The 17,829-nt window shown below is 36.5% G+C and overlaps 1 protein-coding gene across 1 annotated transcript in view; it reads left to right on the forward strand.

Annotated features, from left to right (window-relative positions):
• Positions 1–17,829, forward strand: part of PLD5 (phospholipase D family member 5) — a 438,256-nt gene that overhangs the window by 167,829 nt on the left and 252,598 nt on the right. Inside the window, exon 2 of the mRNA XM_036757335.1 lies at positions 7,789–7,925. Within this exon, the coding sequence (XP_036613230.1) occupies positions 7,789–7,925 (137 nt within the window). The remainder of the gene's footprint in view (positions 1–7,788; positions 7,926–17,829) is intronic.

Genomic DNA, 17,829 nt, shown 5'->3' on the forward strand with positions numbered 1-17,829 from the left:
TTGTCCTTATAAAGACGCAACTCAGAAAAACACCTGTAAAACTCTAGATATTGTAAGTTTATATTATGGAACCCCAATGCAGATTCAAAGTGACAATGGGTCACATTTCAAGGGCAAAGAAGTGAAAAGATATTGTGTGTTGAATAATATAGAATGGATATATCATATTCCATATTACCCACAAGCATCTGGGCTAATTGAAAGAATGAATGGATTGTTGAAAGAACAGCTGAGAAAATTAAGCTCAAATAATTCATATCGACATTGGAAGGATAATTTGTCTATTGCCTTACGTAATTTGAATAATAGGCCCTTAGGGGGGAGTACACCTCTAGCCAGAATGATGACCCCAAATCTGCAGATCAGAGAACAGCAAACATGTGAGATCCAAAACATTGAATTTTGGACTGTGAGGGAAGATGTCCCACTACCAAGTCCAGGAACACCTGGTTCAGCAGGATATGATTTACATTGTATAGAGAATTTTAGGTTAAATAGGAAAGAGATAAGAAAAACCCCTACTGGAGTATGTATGAGAATCCCCAAGAATCATCTTGGATGGATATTACCTAAACCAGGATTAGCGGCTCAAGGAATACATGTATTGGCTGGAGTGATAGATTCTAATTATCAAAAAGAAATTGTTGTGACACTCCAGAATATGGGTAAAAAACCTGTACAATTTTGTAAAAATGATAGGATGGTTCAAGTCATTATTATCCCCTGTGAAAAAATACCCTTTGTGAAAACTGACCCTCCTCCCAAAATAACTACTAGAGGGGCAAAAGGGTCTTGCTCCATTGATAGAATAAAGTCAGGAGCTAAGGTATGGGTAAAACGGAAGCCAGATGATATTCCAAAGGCTGCAGAAGTTATAGCCCATGGGAAGGACAACACTGTAACAGTTGTCTATTCAGGGGAAAATAATTACCAAATCGTACCCCTGAACCATATATTTTACCGTGAATAGGTTATAATAATAGATTCACAGACTATTCTTTTTGTCCTTTGTTTTGGCTAACCTTGTTGCTAGTTTTGTTTCCTTCAGGCTTAAGCACCCTGCACTTTCCGGTGACTGCCTAAGCATGTAGCATTCTTGGAATTCCTGCCAGCTCGTTAAAGAAATGACCTCTGGAATGGGACTTTTTGGGGGCAGGGCCATCTCTACATCCAATTTCAGCATGAAGAAGCTATGGAAAATGAGACCTTCACCCCTCACCCCAAGATTTTGAGCCCCAATCGTTCAAGGGGGGTGGAAATGATGATAGTGTTCTGTTTACTTATTTTGTGTTATCCTTGCTGTGTTGTTTTATTGTTATGATATTATTGATCCTATGTAATGGATACAAGGATTTAGGGGTGGACATTTGAATTATTAATAATTATTTTGGGGATGATTGATTGAAGAGATTATCTTGCTGGGACCTAGGGGTGGATCACATTTGAATCGTAAACCAATATTTAGGAATGTCACCAAATGATATGTTTTGCTTTATAATGAATGATATGTTTTAGTTTCCTTTGTAATTGGATCACAATGTATGTTCTAGGATACATGGCTGATTAGATTATGTATCCTATAACAAGGGGTGGAGTGTAGCCAGAATGGCCTTTGTTTTCTTTGAATGACTCAGCTTACCTCATTGAGCCTCTGGACACTGTGGCTTGCTCTTCCGGGGCAGGAGGCCCGGGGGGCATTCCAGGCAGCAGACAACTTCCTGTGTGATGAGTCATGGGGCTGGCTGAGGGGAGGTGTTAACGGCTATGCTAGGGGGAGGGGCCAAGTCAAGAACCAATCGGCCCTGGTCGTTCAGGCGGTGCTTGATGATGTAAAAAACTCTATAAGAGGGGAGAGGACAGCTTGAAGATCCTCTCTCTTCCTTTTCCGGTTGGAGCCAGCGACAGTTACAACGACAGTTACAGAGGCAGTTACGACAGTTACGTCAGTTACAGCCACAGCCACAGACACAGCTGAAGCAGGAGCTGCCAGTAGCAGAGCTAACCTACGGGAGAAAGCTGAACAAAGACTTCAGGCCATTACAGCGACAGTTACAGCGACCGTTGGAGCCAGAGGCAGTTACGACAGTTACGTCAGTTACAGCCACAGCCACAGACACAGCTGAAGCAGGAGCTGCCAGTAGCAGAGCTGACCTACGGGAGGAAGCTGAACAAAGACTTCAGGCCAGTGGGTAATCTTATTACCATAGAGGGGGAAACATGATTTTGCTTTACGCAATCATGCTTCTCTGTAGCCTCCTGGTTACTCTTTCAAGGCGTACTTATTGGGCCTGGAAGCTTTTGATCAATATATCAAAATGGGGTTGCTGGTTCATGGGTTGGTTACTGTGGAGCCTAAATAAATGTTTTGATTCTTCTGCCTTCTACTTTGAGAGTTTCTTATATCCGGCGGTTCCGAACGTTTCAGACATGTTTATGATCCTCTTTGAGATTATAAACTCTGCCCTCCTAATACAGAACTCAACAGCAATGATTCATCTATCTCACTTTTCTCTTGTTTCCTCTGCAAAATTTGTTTTGCAACTTTCCAAGTCTGGGAGATTTTTTGAAGCTGCAGTGCTACCTGTGATAGATAAGTTGTACTTAACATAATCTTTTCTGGTTCAAACAACCATTCATTAACTTAATTAAGACCTATTCCTTGATTACAGATGAAAGTACCTGAAAATATTAGTGAGCCTGATATCAAATGTAAGATGTCAACTACTCACATATTTGTGAAAATTGAGACATAATTCATTGATAGGCATCACTGATGATAAAAAGGTAGAATAACTGAGTTTAAAGAAATTATTAGAGTTCATATTAGAAGTGTAAACATTACAAGATATGTTCATTGAGCCTTCTTATGATTATTAGTCCAGATTTAGCTTTAACTAAAGCATCTCATTTCTCCCCTACTGCCATCCAGAGATCCCTGCAAATAGAGATATGGGTTAATATTGAATCCCTCAGGGTGGCTCATACCCCATTGGTTACAAAGTGTATCCTGGGGTAAAGTACCAGGAAGAGACTGAAATTGTTTGCAGGAAAGATATTGAAATGAACCAAAAAGATCAGCCTCTAGTGCCTTCCCTCTCTTATTTATTTCCCATTTATCTTGTATATAACTCGTTTGTATGTGCTTATTTGCTTGTCTTCCTGATTAGATGGTGAGCTCTTTGAGGGTAGAATCTGTCTTTTGCCTCTTTTTGTATCCCTAGCATTTAGCACAATTCCAGGAACACAGTACTTGCTTAATAAATGTTTATTGGCTGACTTACAACTGCTATTGATTTGTGACTGTGGGCAAATCCCAGTCTCCATGAGTAGGAAGTTGTTCACTTGTTCAAAAGAAGGTAATAATACCCTACCCCCACAAACCTCTCAGAAATGTTCTGAGGATGTAAGAAGATCATTTAAGTGAATATGCCTTGAAAAGTACAAAGTGCTGTCTAATGGAAGGTGGTATCAATGGAATTTACTATAATGCATCCTTTTAAGGATTGGGACCAGTAAGTTCAATATGCAACACAAATTATAGTGCTATGTTATCATGTTCAAATGACCAAAGTGTCTTATTTTTTAAATTTTTCACATTTTAAATTGTTGTCCGATGCAAAGAATTGCACACATTTGCATTTAAATTTAATTTTTTTAACTTGGCAAAGAAAAAGCCCCTTCTCTAAATTAGTGCTTTTTTAATTTGCCAAGTGAAATAAAAGCAGAGCTCAGAAGCATGCAATTACTATAATTTTCAAGGTTACCACCATGTCCCTGGTTATGGATCATAAATTCCTCTACTCCTTTTTGAAGCAAAATGTAATTTGTTGAAATATGATATTGTTGTATTTTCAGTACCAGAATAATTAAATTTACCACTTGGCCAGGCAAGCAGCTTTTTCAATATAGATGTAAACTGCATTGAAAGACCCAGATTAAATGGGATTTGATAATGCTTCAAATTTAGTTTTCACTTAATGGGTTGGAATCATCAGTGAGTTTCTGATTGCAATCATAGTTATAGATTTTTTGTTTTAAAAAAAAAAGCCTTCACCCCATCGTGATCCAATGAAAACTGGAATGGATGGTTTAAATTGGTTTCTGAATGATCTGAAATGCCATTCAGGATTTGAAAATGAATGAATCCCTTAGTAACCTCATACTTTTGTCTGAGTTATGAGATTGCATTGCCTTTATTTGAGCAGTCTTTTGCTTTTTGGTGCGTTTGAATTATAATTGAGATTGAGGAAAAGTAGCGTTATGACCTTGTGTTACTAATGACATTTTTCCCAAGGCAGTGTTCTCATTAATTAGTTTTTAAATGACCTGTATAGCCTTATTTCCTTCTCCTAAGCAAATTAAGATTCTCTTTAAAATTAATTGCTCATTTGAATAGAATTTATTTTTGTAAGTTATGAAATCAAAGCGCCTTTGCCAATATGCAAAATTGTCCAGATTCACCAGTAGTTTTTTTTTTTAAAATCATGAACTTTTTAAAGAAAATAAATTGAATCAGCAAGTTCCGACCAATATTTTTTTTTTCCAAATTTTCATCCTTAGGGGGAAGACATAGAGAAGGAAGTTACATTACTGTTATCAAATTGCTGTTTAGCACTTAGGACTGAGTACTTCTCCTTAAGATAGAACACTTTTTTAATGTAATTAAGTTCAATTAAGGCTGAGCTACATGAAATGGCAAGAAACTCTTCTTCAGGAACAGATTATACAAATTTTGAGAGTTTGAAGTCTAGACACTGAGAAAAAAAATTGTGAGAGCTGAGAGAGATCTTATGTATCATCTAGTCCATGTATGTATTTGGGGGAAACAAATACATTCATATACATACACATATACACATCTGCATATATCTAGTTCATTTCTTTCTGGAACTTCAATCCCACCCCATTTGCCTTTTTCAACCCCTGTGTCTCAGAAACATCCCAAAGTCAAGATTTTCAAAACAAAGTTCATGATCATCCCCCAAACCCTCCCCTCTTTCAGACTTCCCAGTTTCTTAGAAGACACTACCATTCTTCCAGGCTCCCAGATTTAGAACCTTGATAGCATTCTCAATTCCTCACTTTCTATCACCCCTACATATCCAATCAATTGCCAAATTTTTCCATATCTATATACATAGTATCTACTGCATCTAACCCCTTCCTTTTATTCACACAGCTAGCACTTTGTAGCACTTTAGGTCAAGTCTTCATAACCTCTCACCTAGATTATTGCTACAGTCTCCTAATTGGTCTCCTTTTCTCATCTCTTACTACTTCAGTCCATCCTGCATAATGCTGACAAAGACATTTTCCTAAGTGAACATTTGACAACGTGACTCTCCTCAATCAAATCCAGTGGCTTACGGTTGTCTCAAAGGGAAAAAAACAAACAATAATGAACTCCTCTGTTGAGTCTTGAAAGCCCTGCACAACCTGTCCTCAACCCATCTTTCCAGCCTCAGCGTACATTGCATCCTGTGCTCTTCAGTGCAGTCAAATGTGCCTTCTTTCTGTTTCACATGATAATCCATACCCTATATCCATGTCTTTGCCCTGACAATCTCACATTCCTGGAATGTGCTCCCCCTTCTTATATCTACCTTGCAGAATCCCACTTTTCTTTTAAAATGCAGATTTAAGGACCATGCTTTAAATGACGTTTTTTTCTGATTTTCCCAACTGCTAGACCTCATCCACCCAACCTACCTCGTATTTGTATATATGTGTATACAAACATATATATTTGTATTTATTCACCTTAACTGCATATTTGCATTTATATGTGTGCTGTATATTTTTATATGTACTTCTTATCGCCTCCATTAGAATACAAATTCCTTGTGAATAGGAATTGCTTCGTTCTTTGCACTTATATCTCCCTTGGCACTTAATAAAGGCTTGCTGATTCATTCCAGACTACAAGGCCAGATCTCTATAAACTGTGCTGCAACTTTCTTTTAGGTTCTGGAACTGTTGGAAAATAAGTATTTTTATTTGTTTTTACTTTTAAAAAGGAAATACCAATGAAAAAGAATTGTGTGTGGTGGGGGGAAGAATTTTTATCATTAAAATGATTTTAAACTAAGGGAAAAGCACATATATCGGCATATGATTTGTAGGTTACATTTAGACTAGTTAGGCCTATTTATGATTGTCTTTTGTGTCTGAAGATGAGCTACTAAGTGCAGGTGAATTTGAAAAGATAATGTTAGGCAAATGTTCAATGTTAGAAAAACTCAAAGTAATCTTATATCTTTGGGGTTTTGTTTTCTAGAGACTAGCCTGGAACAGTGGTTCTCAATTTTCGCATCTATAAATCCTCTATTCCCTATATTTCCACTTTACATTCCCATATTCCTACATGTCTATGTGCAACTATATGTACATATATGCATACTTACATATGTATACATCTATGTATTTAATTTTAATTCTATGGCATTCTTAAAAGAAGAGCAGTAATAATAATGCCTTCCTTTTGTTTCAGATGTAATTGCAGGGGGAGGTTTTTACTTTCTTAAAGGTAAAGTGATAGGAAAGTAACAAGAGGAAAGGAATGGCATGGGATGAAGTGATTACAGGAATTGAGGTTTGGTAAAAGGGGTGAGAGAGGAGGAAGAATAGAATATAATATAAAAAGAAGGTAGCTGTGTAGTGGTAATTTGGTCACAGGGGCATCTAATGTATCTCCAGCCTTATTGCTCTAGTCTCTGTGATCCCCCACCATCTTTCAAATAAAGCAAGTTGAAGCCATGGTCATAGTCACTGAACTTTTGATAGACCCTAGCACATGGGCCCTAGAACTCATCCACCCCCATCTGCCTTGTACAAACAAGCCTCTTAAGCTGAAGTTTGTGCTTCTGTGAGACAGCTTCAGCCCTGCTCCTTCAAGGCTGTTTTTAATGTTCATTTTAACTTTATTTTATCTCTATAAAAATGTCACGGGAAATTGGAGAACATAGTGCAATTGACTCTACTCCCTACCAAATGAGGGCTCTGTTTTCTGTAGTCAGATTTTCCCTTCATCCTCTAGAATTAGTGACCTTAAAGTCTGAAAGGCATGGGACCTGCAGGTAAGGAAGTAACTCCTTGACCACCTGACTCTCTAGTTATATTCATGTGTTCACTGTAATAAGATGTGTGAATGGCAGTTAATTGTGTCTTTAAGATGAAATTTTATATTTAAACACATCTTTGATGCTTGCATATATATTAAATCAGTTTCTTTGCTTGCTCTTTCAACCCAGTGAGACTGATCAAAATTCAGGGCACTTTTCAGCATCCCAGGGAGTTCTCTTGGAAGTCATTTCTATGGAGATTGAGGCAGGGGGCTGGAGATGAGTGGGGACAAAGAGAAAGGAAATCAAGTTCAGTAAACAGAAGGTAGAAGGAGTGGTGATAAATGGGTAATAGACTGCAATTACTGAGCATCCTTGTGTTCTATTTTTAATTAGAAGTAACGGATTTTTCAGTGATCCCTTCTGAGGCATTTTTGATCAGAGAGAAATAAAGGAGCAATTCAAAAGTCTTGGCACTGTAACGTGAATTATTTAACAGTATTTGACATATAGCATGAACTTAGAGGCTGTATTGAAGAATAGGTTTAGAGGTCTTGTACATTTTTACCCAGAGAACAATTTTGCTCTGGCAATGATGAAAGTAATGTATTCCAAAGGATTTTTTTCCCCACTAGTTTTGAAAAGCTGTCAAATCTTGAGTTTCCTAAAGGAGAGCTGTAACATCCAACTTCCTTTTTTTCTTCTTTTTGTTTTTAATCTTTTTCAGTCCCAGCAAAAGTGCATTGTGATCTTTGCTCTGGTATGTTGCTTCGCCATCCTGGTTGCCTTGATCTTTTCAGCTGTGGACATCGCAGGAGAGGATGAGGATGGACTCTCAGAAAAGAATTGTCAAAATAACTGTCGGTAAGAGGTAACAAACAAAAATTCTCTTTTGGGGGGTGGGAAAGGAGAGTTGGGGAGGGACAAAAACCGGTGAGGCCAAAAGACAAGTTATTAGACTGGGATCAGATTATACTTGCTTATTGCAAATCCAAAATGTTGGTGCAAGGAGGAGAAATAAGAGTTTAATTTACATAGCCTGGAGAAAGAGAAAAAATGGTGAATTTTGGAAATAGCTTTCAGATCTGTAATCCTTTGTACTTGTTGACCTTATTTTTGACCCAATTAAGCTCAACAATAGATTGTTAATACACATTTTTTGGATGCTCTAATATATACAGAGCCATCTATGTTCTCTGAAAGATGTAAACAGACTTACACCCAGACCGGAAACATGAATTTATTCAATAAATAATTAGTAAGGGCTTCTTATATGTAAGCATTTCAGTAGGCACTTGAAGGGATTCTACTCTAAAACTAAGGCGACATCAACACAAATAAAACACTTAAAATGAAATGTGTGCCTATGCTTACACCTCATAGATTGTTAAAATGATAATATGTTTAAAGTGTTTAGCTTACTGCCCGGTGCATGGGTGCTTAACAAATGCTTGTTCCATTCTCTTCCCACTTTCCCCTATTAGAGCAGGAAGAGAGAGGTCAAGGAAAGCTGTCATCTAGTTTAGCCCTGACATCTTACAAATGAGAAAACAGAGGCACAGAAGGGTAAAATATAAAAAATAGAATTTCAGATTTGGGAAGAAATCCAGAGAACAGCTAGCCTAATACATCAATACTAGGAATCCCTTTTTCAACAGTCCTAACAAATGATGAACGGACTTCCACTTGGAAACTTCCAGTGATAGAGAAGTTATTAACTTTTGAGGCATCCCTTCCAACTTTTGGAAAGTTCAAATTGTTGGGAAGTTTTTCCTTATATTGAGCCCAAGTCTCTCTAAAACTTCTGCCCATCACTCGTGTTCTTATAAGATATAACAGAATTAGTTTCATCCTTTTTTCGTATGACAGGCCTTCACATATTTCAATTATACCTATTATGTTCTCCCTAAGTTTTCTCTCCTCCAGGACAAAATCCCTTACCGTTATTATGCACCTCTTTCTTAGATATTGTCTCTGGTGAATTACTGTTCACTTTCACTGATAGTCTTCCACCTTTATTTTGCCTGATTTTTTTGGTAGCTGGCTCAGGAGATATCTGTGGGCCGTTTCTTCCCTCTTCCCTCAATCTTCATTGTAAAACTCTCTTGATTAGATACAGGCTTTATAAGTCTATAGGCACTTACGCGCTTTGAAGCATCTTTTGCATGTATCCATTTCTCATCAAGAACCTTTCATTGCTGTATCTTAAGCTGTGGCCTAGATGTCCAGATGCTATTCTCAAATGCCATCTTTTAAAAAACTTTCTTAACTTCATTTTCTGTGCCTTCCGTTTTCTCCTCAAAACTCTAAATACAGCATTTAGCACATTACCTCGCATATATGAAGCGATTAATAAATGCTTCTTGACTGAATGAATTCATTTAGCAGCTCAGGCTGCCTAATAGCAGAATCTGGATTGGAGCCCAGTTCTCCTGACTCTAAGAACAGAATCCTTTGGGCCTTGGACCGTACCATAACACACTGTCTCGACTTGTTTTCCAATCAGCTACTCTGTATCTGCACAGATTGCAGGGATTACTTCTCTTAGTTTACACATACCGCATAGCTGCTCCATGTGCTCATTCCCACTCGATGAATAGCAATGACTAAAATGAGACTTTGTTCCATATCTTTTCTCTCCCACTTTGTTGGATGGACAAGTAGTAGAAGAATCAGGTAAGCATTCAATATTGATAGACATAATTTTGCAAGGCTGAATTAAGGCCACAAACCACAATAATAATTACGAATTAGGGAAGATTATGAACTCAAATTATATTTTTGCAAAAGGAAAGAGACAAATTTATAATAGCAGTGCTTTTCCTTACCTTTTTTTAAAGCAACAACCTGGTGGTGTGTTTTTAAAATCTTGTTTATTTTGTCGTAAAGTAGTTTTCTATGGGTGTTGAAAGTTTTGGCACAGTGAATGTTCTGAAAAGAACTGAAATAAGATTTTAAAATCTGGTGATAAATTTTAATGCAGTAACCAGGCAGCAGTGTAATAAACAGGAGAGAGCTTCAAAGTCAGGAATAGGTATACATTTTAAATTCTACTCCTTTGTGTTGAATAACTTCTGTTCCATAAATGTATTTCCTACAAGATACTGAATTTGGGAAAGAATTTGAAGATAAGAACAACATAATAAAAACTGACATGCAGGGTCAGGGTGTTCCTAAAGTCTGGACACATAGGCAAAAATGCGTATTTTCAAGAAATGAAATGATTGAAATTTTCAACAACATTTTATTTAATTGTAATATTAACAAATAACATCTTAAACTTCAAATAACATCATATGATTTCATATTCATATTCCAAGAGTGAATGTGCTGAAATTGACAGCAATGTGGAGTTACTGAGTTATTGCATCAAGTTCACATGAATCTTGCAAAGCGTATTAACCTTTGCATCACAAGTGATGGAAATCATATTGAAGATGTTATTTGTTAATATTCCAATTAAATAAGATGTTGAAAATTCCAATCATTTCATTTCATGAAAATATGCATTTTTGCCTATGTGTCCAGACTTTGGGAACACCCTGTACTGCGTGGAAGCATATAACTTTTTTTCAGAAAGCAGAAGTCATCAAATTGATGACTATATTTTTCTGACTGAAAAGTTTCTGTGTCCTTTCATCCTGGAAAGTTATCTGCTGCTGGGCTTAGAGTCAGGAAGTCCTGAATTTAAATCTTGCCTCAGACACTTACTAACTTTGTAACCCTGTGGAAGTCACCTAACCTGCACCTGCCTCAGTTTTCTTACGTGCAAAAAGGGGATAATAATTGCACCTACCTGCCAGAGTTGTGGCAAGAAGAAAATGGGATAATATTTGTAAAAATGCTCTGCAAACCTTAAAGCAGCATATAAATGCTATTATTATTCATACTTTTATGCTTATCTAATACCCTCTCAGCCCTTCTTCTGACCAGACTGAAACCTTTCCTTGTCTGCCCTGCCCACATTCACTTTGACTTAAGAGAACTTGTGTTAGGATGAGCAAGCTCCCCTACAGATATCAGCTTTTCTGTGAATGTTTCTTCTACCTCTTCACCTTAACTGAAGTATGACTTCCCCCTCACAATATGTAGGAGGGAAATATATGTATATAGCACTATATGGTCAAATAAACACTTTCTACTCTATTTTCATTTGAATTACATAAAATCCTGTTAAGTAGGTCATGTTATTATCATCATGATTTATTACTTTTTTTCTGCCTGGAATATCTTCCTTCCCATCTTTTCCTATTTGAAGACCACTTTTGTTTTAAGTCTAAGTTGAGCTGTCATGTCCTTCATGGAAGCTTTCTTGATCCCTTCTAGGGGGAGCAATCTCTCTCTCCTCTGAATTCCTCAAACTCTTTGTAATTGGCCAATAGAAATCTCTCTTGTTTTAAAGCCCCTATGATTCATTCATTCATTTAAAAGATTCATTAATATCCTATTTTGTGAAAGGCACTGCACTAGAAACAAAAAGAGATACAAAGAAATTGTATCTGCCCTTAAGAAGTTTACATTCTAGTGGTTGAGACAAGACATGTACAATTACTTCTGTTGGCAGATCAATGATTTTGTTATGTAGGCATTCCTTGTGTCACTGAAAATTCCATTTCATCAGTGCCTTCAACTAAATGTGATTCTCGTTTGTGTCTTTCTATAAATCCTCCCGTGAGGATTTTGCCAGTGCCCTGGAAGCCTCCTTCCTCCAGGCTACTGAAGGTTCAGGGAGTTCAAGAAAGGGCTTCCCTTCAGCCAAATTCTAATATTGTTTTCCATTGCTGGCTGAGACTTTTTAAAAAAGTATTTACTAAAATGCTTTCCTCCTCTTTCCCTGCTTAACTCTGGGTCCATTTCCTTTGTCTGTATATGACTGACTTTTAGTTCTTTTTGTATTTCATGAATGGAAGTGAAATTCTCTGTCCAAAAGTTATCCTTCATCCACACTAGATGATCTATGGGAAGCTCGTTAATTAGTCTAGCAATAAACTTTATGTCATAACCTGGGCACTGATATACATATTTTTTTCCTGCATGATTACTAAGCCAGTCAAGTTTCAGTACATATAAATCTTGTTCAGGATATTCAGTATATAATGTTTTTGGACTCAATATAATCATCATAATGACATGCGCACCATAGAATTTCTATGGGACTTGTCTTCCTATAGATTAAAACTCTTTTCTATTTAGACTTTTTCCTAGTTACTCATCATAACACTGGCAAGTATGTGCATTCACTTCAGTAACCCTAGATAAAATATGATAAAGATGAATAACATAATGTCTCATTCATATTTTTACTTCCACTGGCCCAAGCATAGTTCTTTGCACATAGTAGGTGTTAAAAATGCTTTAATGAATTCTGTTTTACCTTCTGTAACACAATTTTTCTTATGTAAGCTGAAATATGCTAATCATACTGAACAGTCATATTTGCTGTGATCGTGTATATTTACTACCTCTCCTTGGCAAAATTTTATTTCTGAGAGAATCCACTTAAATTTCATGGGGAGACGTTGAGATGCATGTGTTTTAGTAGTAACAAACAATAGTGTATATATGAGGTAGAATTTTAAAATCTGCTGAGGCAACTGCCAAATGTAAATAGAGTAATTTCATGCTATAAATCTCCCTCACTCTTGTGTACCAACTCTGCACAATAATAAGATGGGCATGGAGAATAAAAGGCAGTGATGGAAAAATAATTCTCAAATCTCAGGGAAGAAAAGTAATGGTCCCAAAATGTACTTAAGAATAGATTGTTTAGCCCTAAATTCTACTCTTACAGAAAATTACCTGAATTAATATCCTAAATCTCTCATTATGGATGGAGTGAAGCACTGATTTCCTGAGCCAAAGCACACTTAAGTTAGCCCATTACCTAAAAAAAGGACTGTTTGTACTTTCACTATGAAAACATCGAAGATAATTTTAAAAGATAATATTTTAATCTTTAGCATTTAATATTTAAAGTAGGAAGTTTGAGAGAGCATAAAGCTTCCTGATGGCCTATAATTACTAATTTGTAATACCTAATCATTTCAGTTTTAATCTTAATGAAACTAAATATATGATTAATTATGTTGGCATTTCTTCATGGCAGATTTCTTTCTAATGAAGTTATTTACGTGCTCTTTTTTCCCAGAATGAGAGGCAGTGTGACATAGTTGACGTAATACTGTCTTCTGAGTCAGAAGATCTGACTTCAAATTTTTCCTCTGACATACTGGCTGGAGATAATAGTGAAACAGCACAACCTTGAGCTTAAGCCAGGAACAAACAAATACTGGTAACACAGCCTAGATTGTTCATTGTGGAATATTTAGAGGACAACAACCAAAGTGGTGAAGGATCTTGAGTCAATTTCACATGGCTATCAGTTGAAGAAACTCGACATCTTTAGTCTATAGAAGAAAAGAATCTGAAGGACATGATAGTTGCCTTCAAGTATTTTAAGGGCTGTAATTTGGAGGAGGAATTTGGTTTGTTCCATTTAACTCATTAGGGCAGAACCAAAAAGAAGGGGGTAGAAGTTGCAAGTAGGGAAATTGAGGCTCAATGTTAGGAAAAACAGTCATATTTAGAGCTGTTTAAAAATGAGATGCACTGCCTCAAATTTAGTGGATTCTTCCTCCTTGGAGATCTTCAAGCATAGGGTATATAACCATTTGTCAGGTACATCATAGCAGGGGAGTGCTTTTCTTCTGTGTATCGAACTAGATGGCTCCTGAGGTCTCTTCCAACTGTCAAATCTGGTGATTCTGTCATTCACATAAAGATTGCCCTCAGGTTACTTCTGTTTACAACTGTCGAAAACTAATCTGACCAAAGCCTTCAATCAAGCTGACTGGTATGGTATGTCTCTACCATGATGGAAGTAATGTGACTGGTGATGCCTTATGTTGAATCAATGTAGCCAAAAGGGAAGAGGAAGCATGTGAAGGATTCCATGAAGCACAGCTTCAACTTGTGTTCAAAAGGATTGCTAGGAAACTCACAGTGAGAGACACAATAGATTGTAATATAGCCCTGACTCATACTGGTTGTATGTTCGTGAGTAAGTCACTGATGTCTGTCTCATTTTCCTTATCTAGTTATTTGGGCAGAACAAGGCACAAGTTTATAAAATATAGTAACACTAATAATAAATGGTAATAATAGCTGGAATTTGTGCAGTGCCTTAAAATTTGCAATGCAATTTACATATGTTATCTCATTTGTTCCTCACAATAACTAGCTCTTATTATCTTCCTCTTACTAATGAGGAAACTGAGACTTGAAGAAATTAAGTTATCTTTCCAGGGCCACACGGTCCTCCGTGGAGGCATGATGGAACTATCTTTACAGCTGCTAAGCATTTTTTCCTCTATATCTAATGCAGAAAAGCTTGTTGATTTGCCTTGTGGAAAAGTGGTGACAGAAACTGCTGTTCTGTACCTAATTTAAACAAAGAGGAAGGACCTTGGTTAAAGCAAAAATAATTAACATTTTGGGAGAAAAAGGCCACTTCATCTTAATGTTTATGTTGAAGAAAGAGGGTAAGCTGAACATAATCTGACGTGCATCCTAAGTTTGGTGTGAGCAGATTTCAGAGTTCATCTAGAGAAAGAATGGTGGATTCAGTGGCCGTGGTGGTTGGCCTACAGGTGTAAATGGGGCACAAGAATGAAATTTGAAAGACATATGATTCCATTGAGGGAAAAAATGAAAGAAGGGTCTATAGAGACTAAGGTGAGATATAGGGATGTATGAACCTTAGATTTTTTTTATTCAGTGTTTAAAGGATAGAATCAAGGGCAGCTGAGGACAAATTAAAGGGAATGTGAATATTATTGTCAGAATGGTGAAAGCAGAGCCACAGCTCAGAACAAGCTGAGGCTTATGATGAATGCTGAGGAAAACAAAAAGGGTTTTATCAGTGATGTTGAGGGCACGAGGAGATCAAAGAAGTAACAGATGGTAAGATGAAAGGGAAAATGGACATTCAACTTTTATTTTACTGTCTTCTTAACCAAGAAGAATGTTCTTCAGACTGGAAAAAGATAGAACAAAAATAGTTAACAGAAAGTTGAAACTGAAAAAAGTTGAGTATACCTAGCTGCCCTAAGTAAGTTAAAGTCATTTGATCCTGATGAACTTCATCCTAGGTCACCAAAAGATTATCCAGATGTGATTGCTATGCTATGGTCAGTGATTTTTTTAAATCATGGAAATTGGAGAGAGGCTATAGGACCGAATATAGGCAAACATTGTCTTTATTTTTAAAAAAAATGAAAAATACAGTCTTCCAAAAATCCAGAAATTTTTAATTTGACTTTATTCCCTTGCAAAATTATTGACTACATAATAATGCTTACAAATCATCCTTTAACAAATGGAATTGTCACTAAGAATTAGTCTAGCTTCATGGAGAACTCATCATACCAGGCTAATCTCATTTGTTTTTTGACAGATTTATTAGATTAGTAGATAAGAAAAATAACATTGACATAGAATACCTAGATTACAAAAAAGCATTTTAAAAAAATCTCTCATCTCTCTCTTTGAAGAAGGTGAAGGTATGTGGGGTGGATTATAGCATAATTAGGTGAATTCAGAACTGAAATCAGACTGAATGAACAATCCTAAAGAGTTGTCATCAATGGACTGATGACACTGGAGATAGTTTTCTAGATATTGCCCTCAGGGATCTGTCCATTGTCTGGACTGTTATTTTTTATATTTTTCAAGTACTTGAGAATATGCAGAGATGACACATTTGCCAAGATTACAGATGGTACAACAAGCTAGGAGATATAGATGATATAATGGAATATAGTCAAGATCCAAATATATATTTGATGGCTTATAATAATGGGTGGAACTCTAATAAAATGAAATTTGACAGAATTAAATGTGAAGTCATACCCTTGGGTTTAAAAAAATTTTAATGTACGGGATATGGAAAGTATGGCTAGACATAAGGTCATGTGAAAAAATTTAAAGGGGGCATTTGCGGATTATAAGTTCAATATATGTCTAAGATAACATGGAAGCAAAAAGGATGCTAGTTTTACCATAAGCTTCATTTAAGAGAGGTATAATGGCCATAAAAAAAGGAACTGGTATTTCCATTGTATTCTGCCCTGGTGAGACTGCACCTGTGGTCTGATATTGTTATCAGTCTTGGCCTGAGTGCCACATGCTAAAGAAGGGCAACCAGGTTGGTGAGGGAAGTAGAGAACATATGAATATTGGTTAAATGAACTCTGGTTGCTTAGGCTGGAGAAGAAAAGATTTAAAGAAATCATGATAGCTATACTGAAATATTCAAAGGACTGTCATGAAGATGAAGGATTATTTATTCTGCTTGGCCTCAGAGAGTAGAATTAAGTCCAGTGAATGGTGTAACAAAAGAAGCAAAATTGGATTCAATGCAAGGAATGACTTGCTGTCATTAAAGCTGTCCAAAATTGGAACATGCTGCTTTGGGAAGTAGTAGTTCCCCGTAATTTGTGGTTTTGAAGTAGAGATTGGATGAACAATCGTCAGATTTGATGTAGAAGGAATTCCTGGTTGGATACAGTTGTTGAACTACATGAAATCTGAGGTCTCTTCCAATTCTGATATTCTCTGATTCTATAATAGGCACACATCATCTACCTCTGAGGCCATACTTGAAGCCTTGGCAGGTTAGTAAGGCCTCTTAAATTTTAAGCTTCTTTATTCTAGCCTTTGACAAATAGAGCCACATCCACATCACAATGAGGCATCAGAATGGAAATTTAAGAGAGGTCTCTGAAGCTTAAGACTTCTGAGATAGAAATAAATCTTATCTGGACACACTATGCCCTAATAGCTCCAGCCAAAAAAAAAAAAAACAAAACCAGAATGATCTCTAAAACTCTTTTTTTCTATAATAGCAATTCTACTCCATGCTACCATAATTCTGAGGCTTCAGTAGACTGAGGTGGAATGAAAATAGAGATGGCATCATTTTACAAAAACTAAATTCTCTAAATTATGATACCATTCCCAACTTCTTTATATTTAGGCATCTGGTCAGGGTCCCACTTTTAAAATTATTTATCACATGAAATTCTCATTACTCTTTGTATAGAAAATAATACAATAGAGCAAATCTGACTTCTGGTGCACCATGTCTGTTTCTTCATCACTAGTGTCACAGAATCTATTGCATCATGAAAAATAGCCCTCTTAGCAGCCAATTTCAGTAATGCCAGTTGAAACAGTCAAGTTTTATTTTCATAGGCATTTTGGTAAGAAGGCTGCCTTAGGAGCTCCTAGATGAAGAAAATGGTGCAGCTTAAAACTAGCTAATCACAGTTATAAGCAAGTGGCATAAATTATAATTTCTGAAAACATGTTTTGACATATCTGTGGTTGCAGAATCAATCACATCAAGATAGTGAATTGTTTCAGTTCATATCTTTTTTAATGAATTCTACCCAGAAGATGCAGAGTATTGTTAGGTAGGCAGTGACAGATGAGGCTGGTTAGGAAGCTCCTTTAAGCTATCTGGCAATTCTGCCTGTCTTGCTGCAAATCCATTTAATTGAGTACTGATAAAATTAGTCTGGTGTAATGAAAAGATTTTTTTTAAATCAAACAACAGGTTCAATAAAACCTTGTTACACTGGGTAGTAAATTCTGTCAGAATTATTCTGCTGTTTTAGGAAACTGGCAGATGGATTTTTTTGGTTATAGGAAAAGTAATCAAGATAAAAAATACAAGTTAAAGGAAATCAATATGATTATAGAGCAC

Source organism: Trichosurus vulpecula, chromosome 4 (genome assembly GCF_011100635.1).
Source record: "Trichosurus vulpecula isolate mTriVul1 chromosome 4, mTriVul1.pri, whole genome shotgun sequence".
Taxonomy (NCBI): domain Eukaryota; kingdom Metazoa; phylum Chordata; class Mammalia; order Diprotodontia; family Phalangeridae; genus Trichosurus; species Trichosurus vulpecula.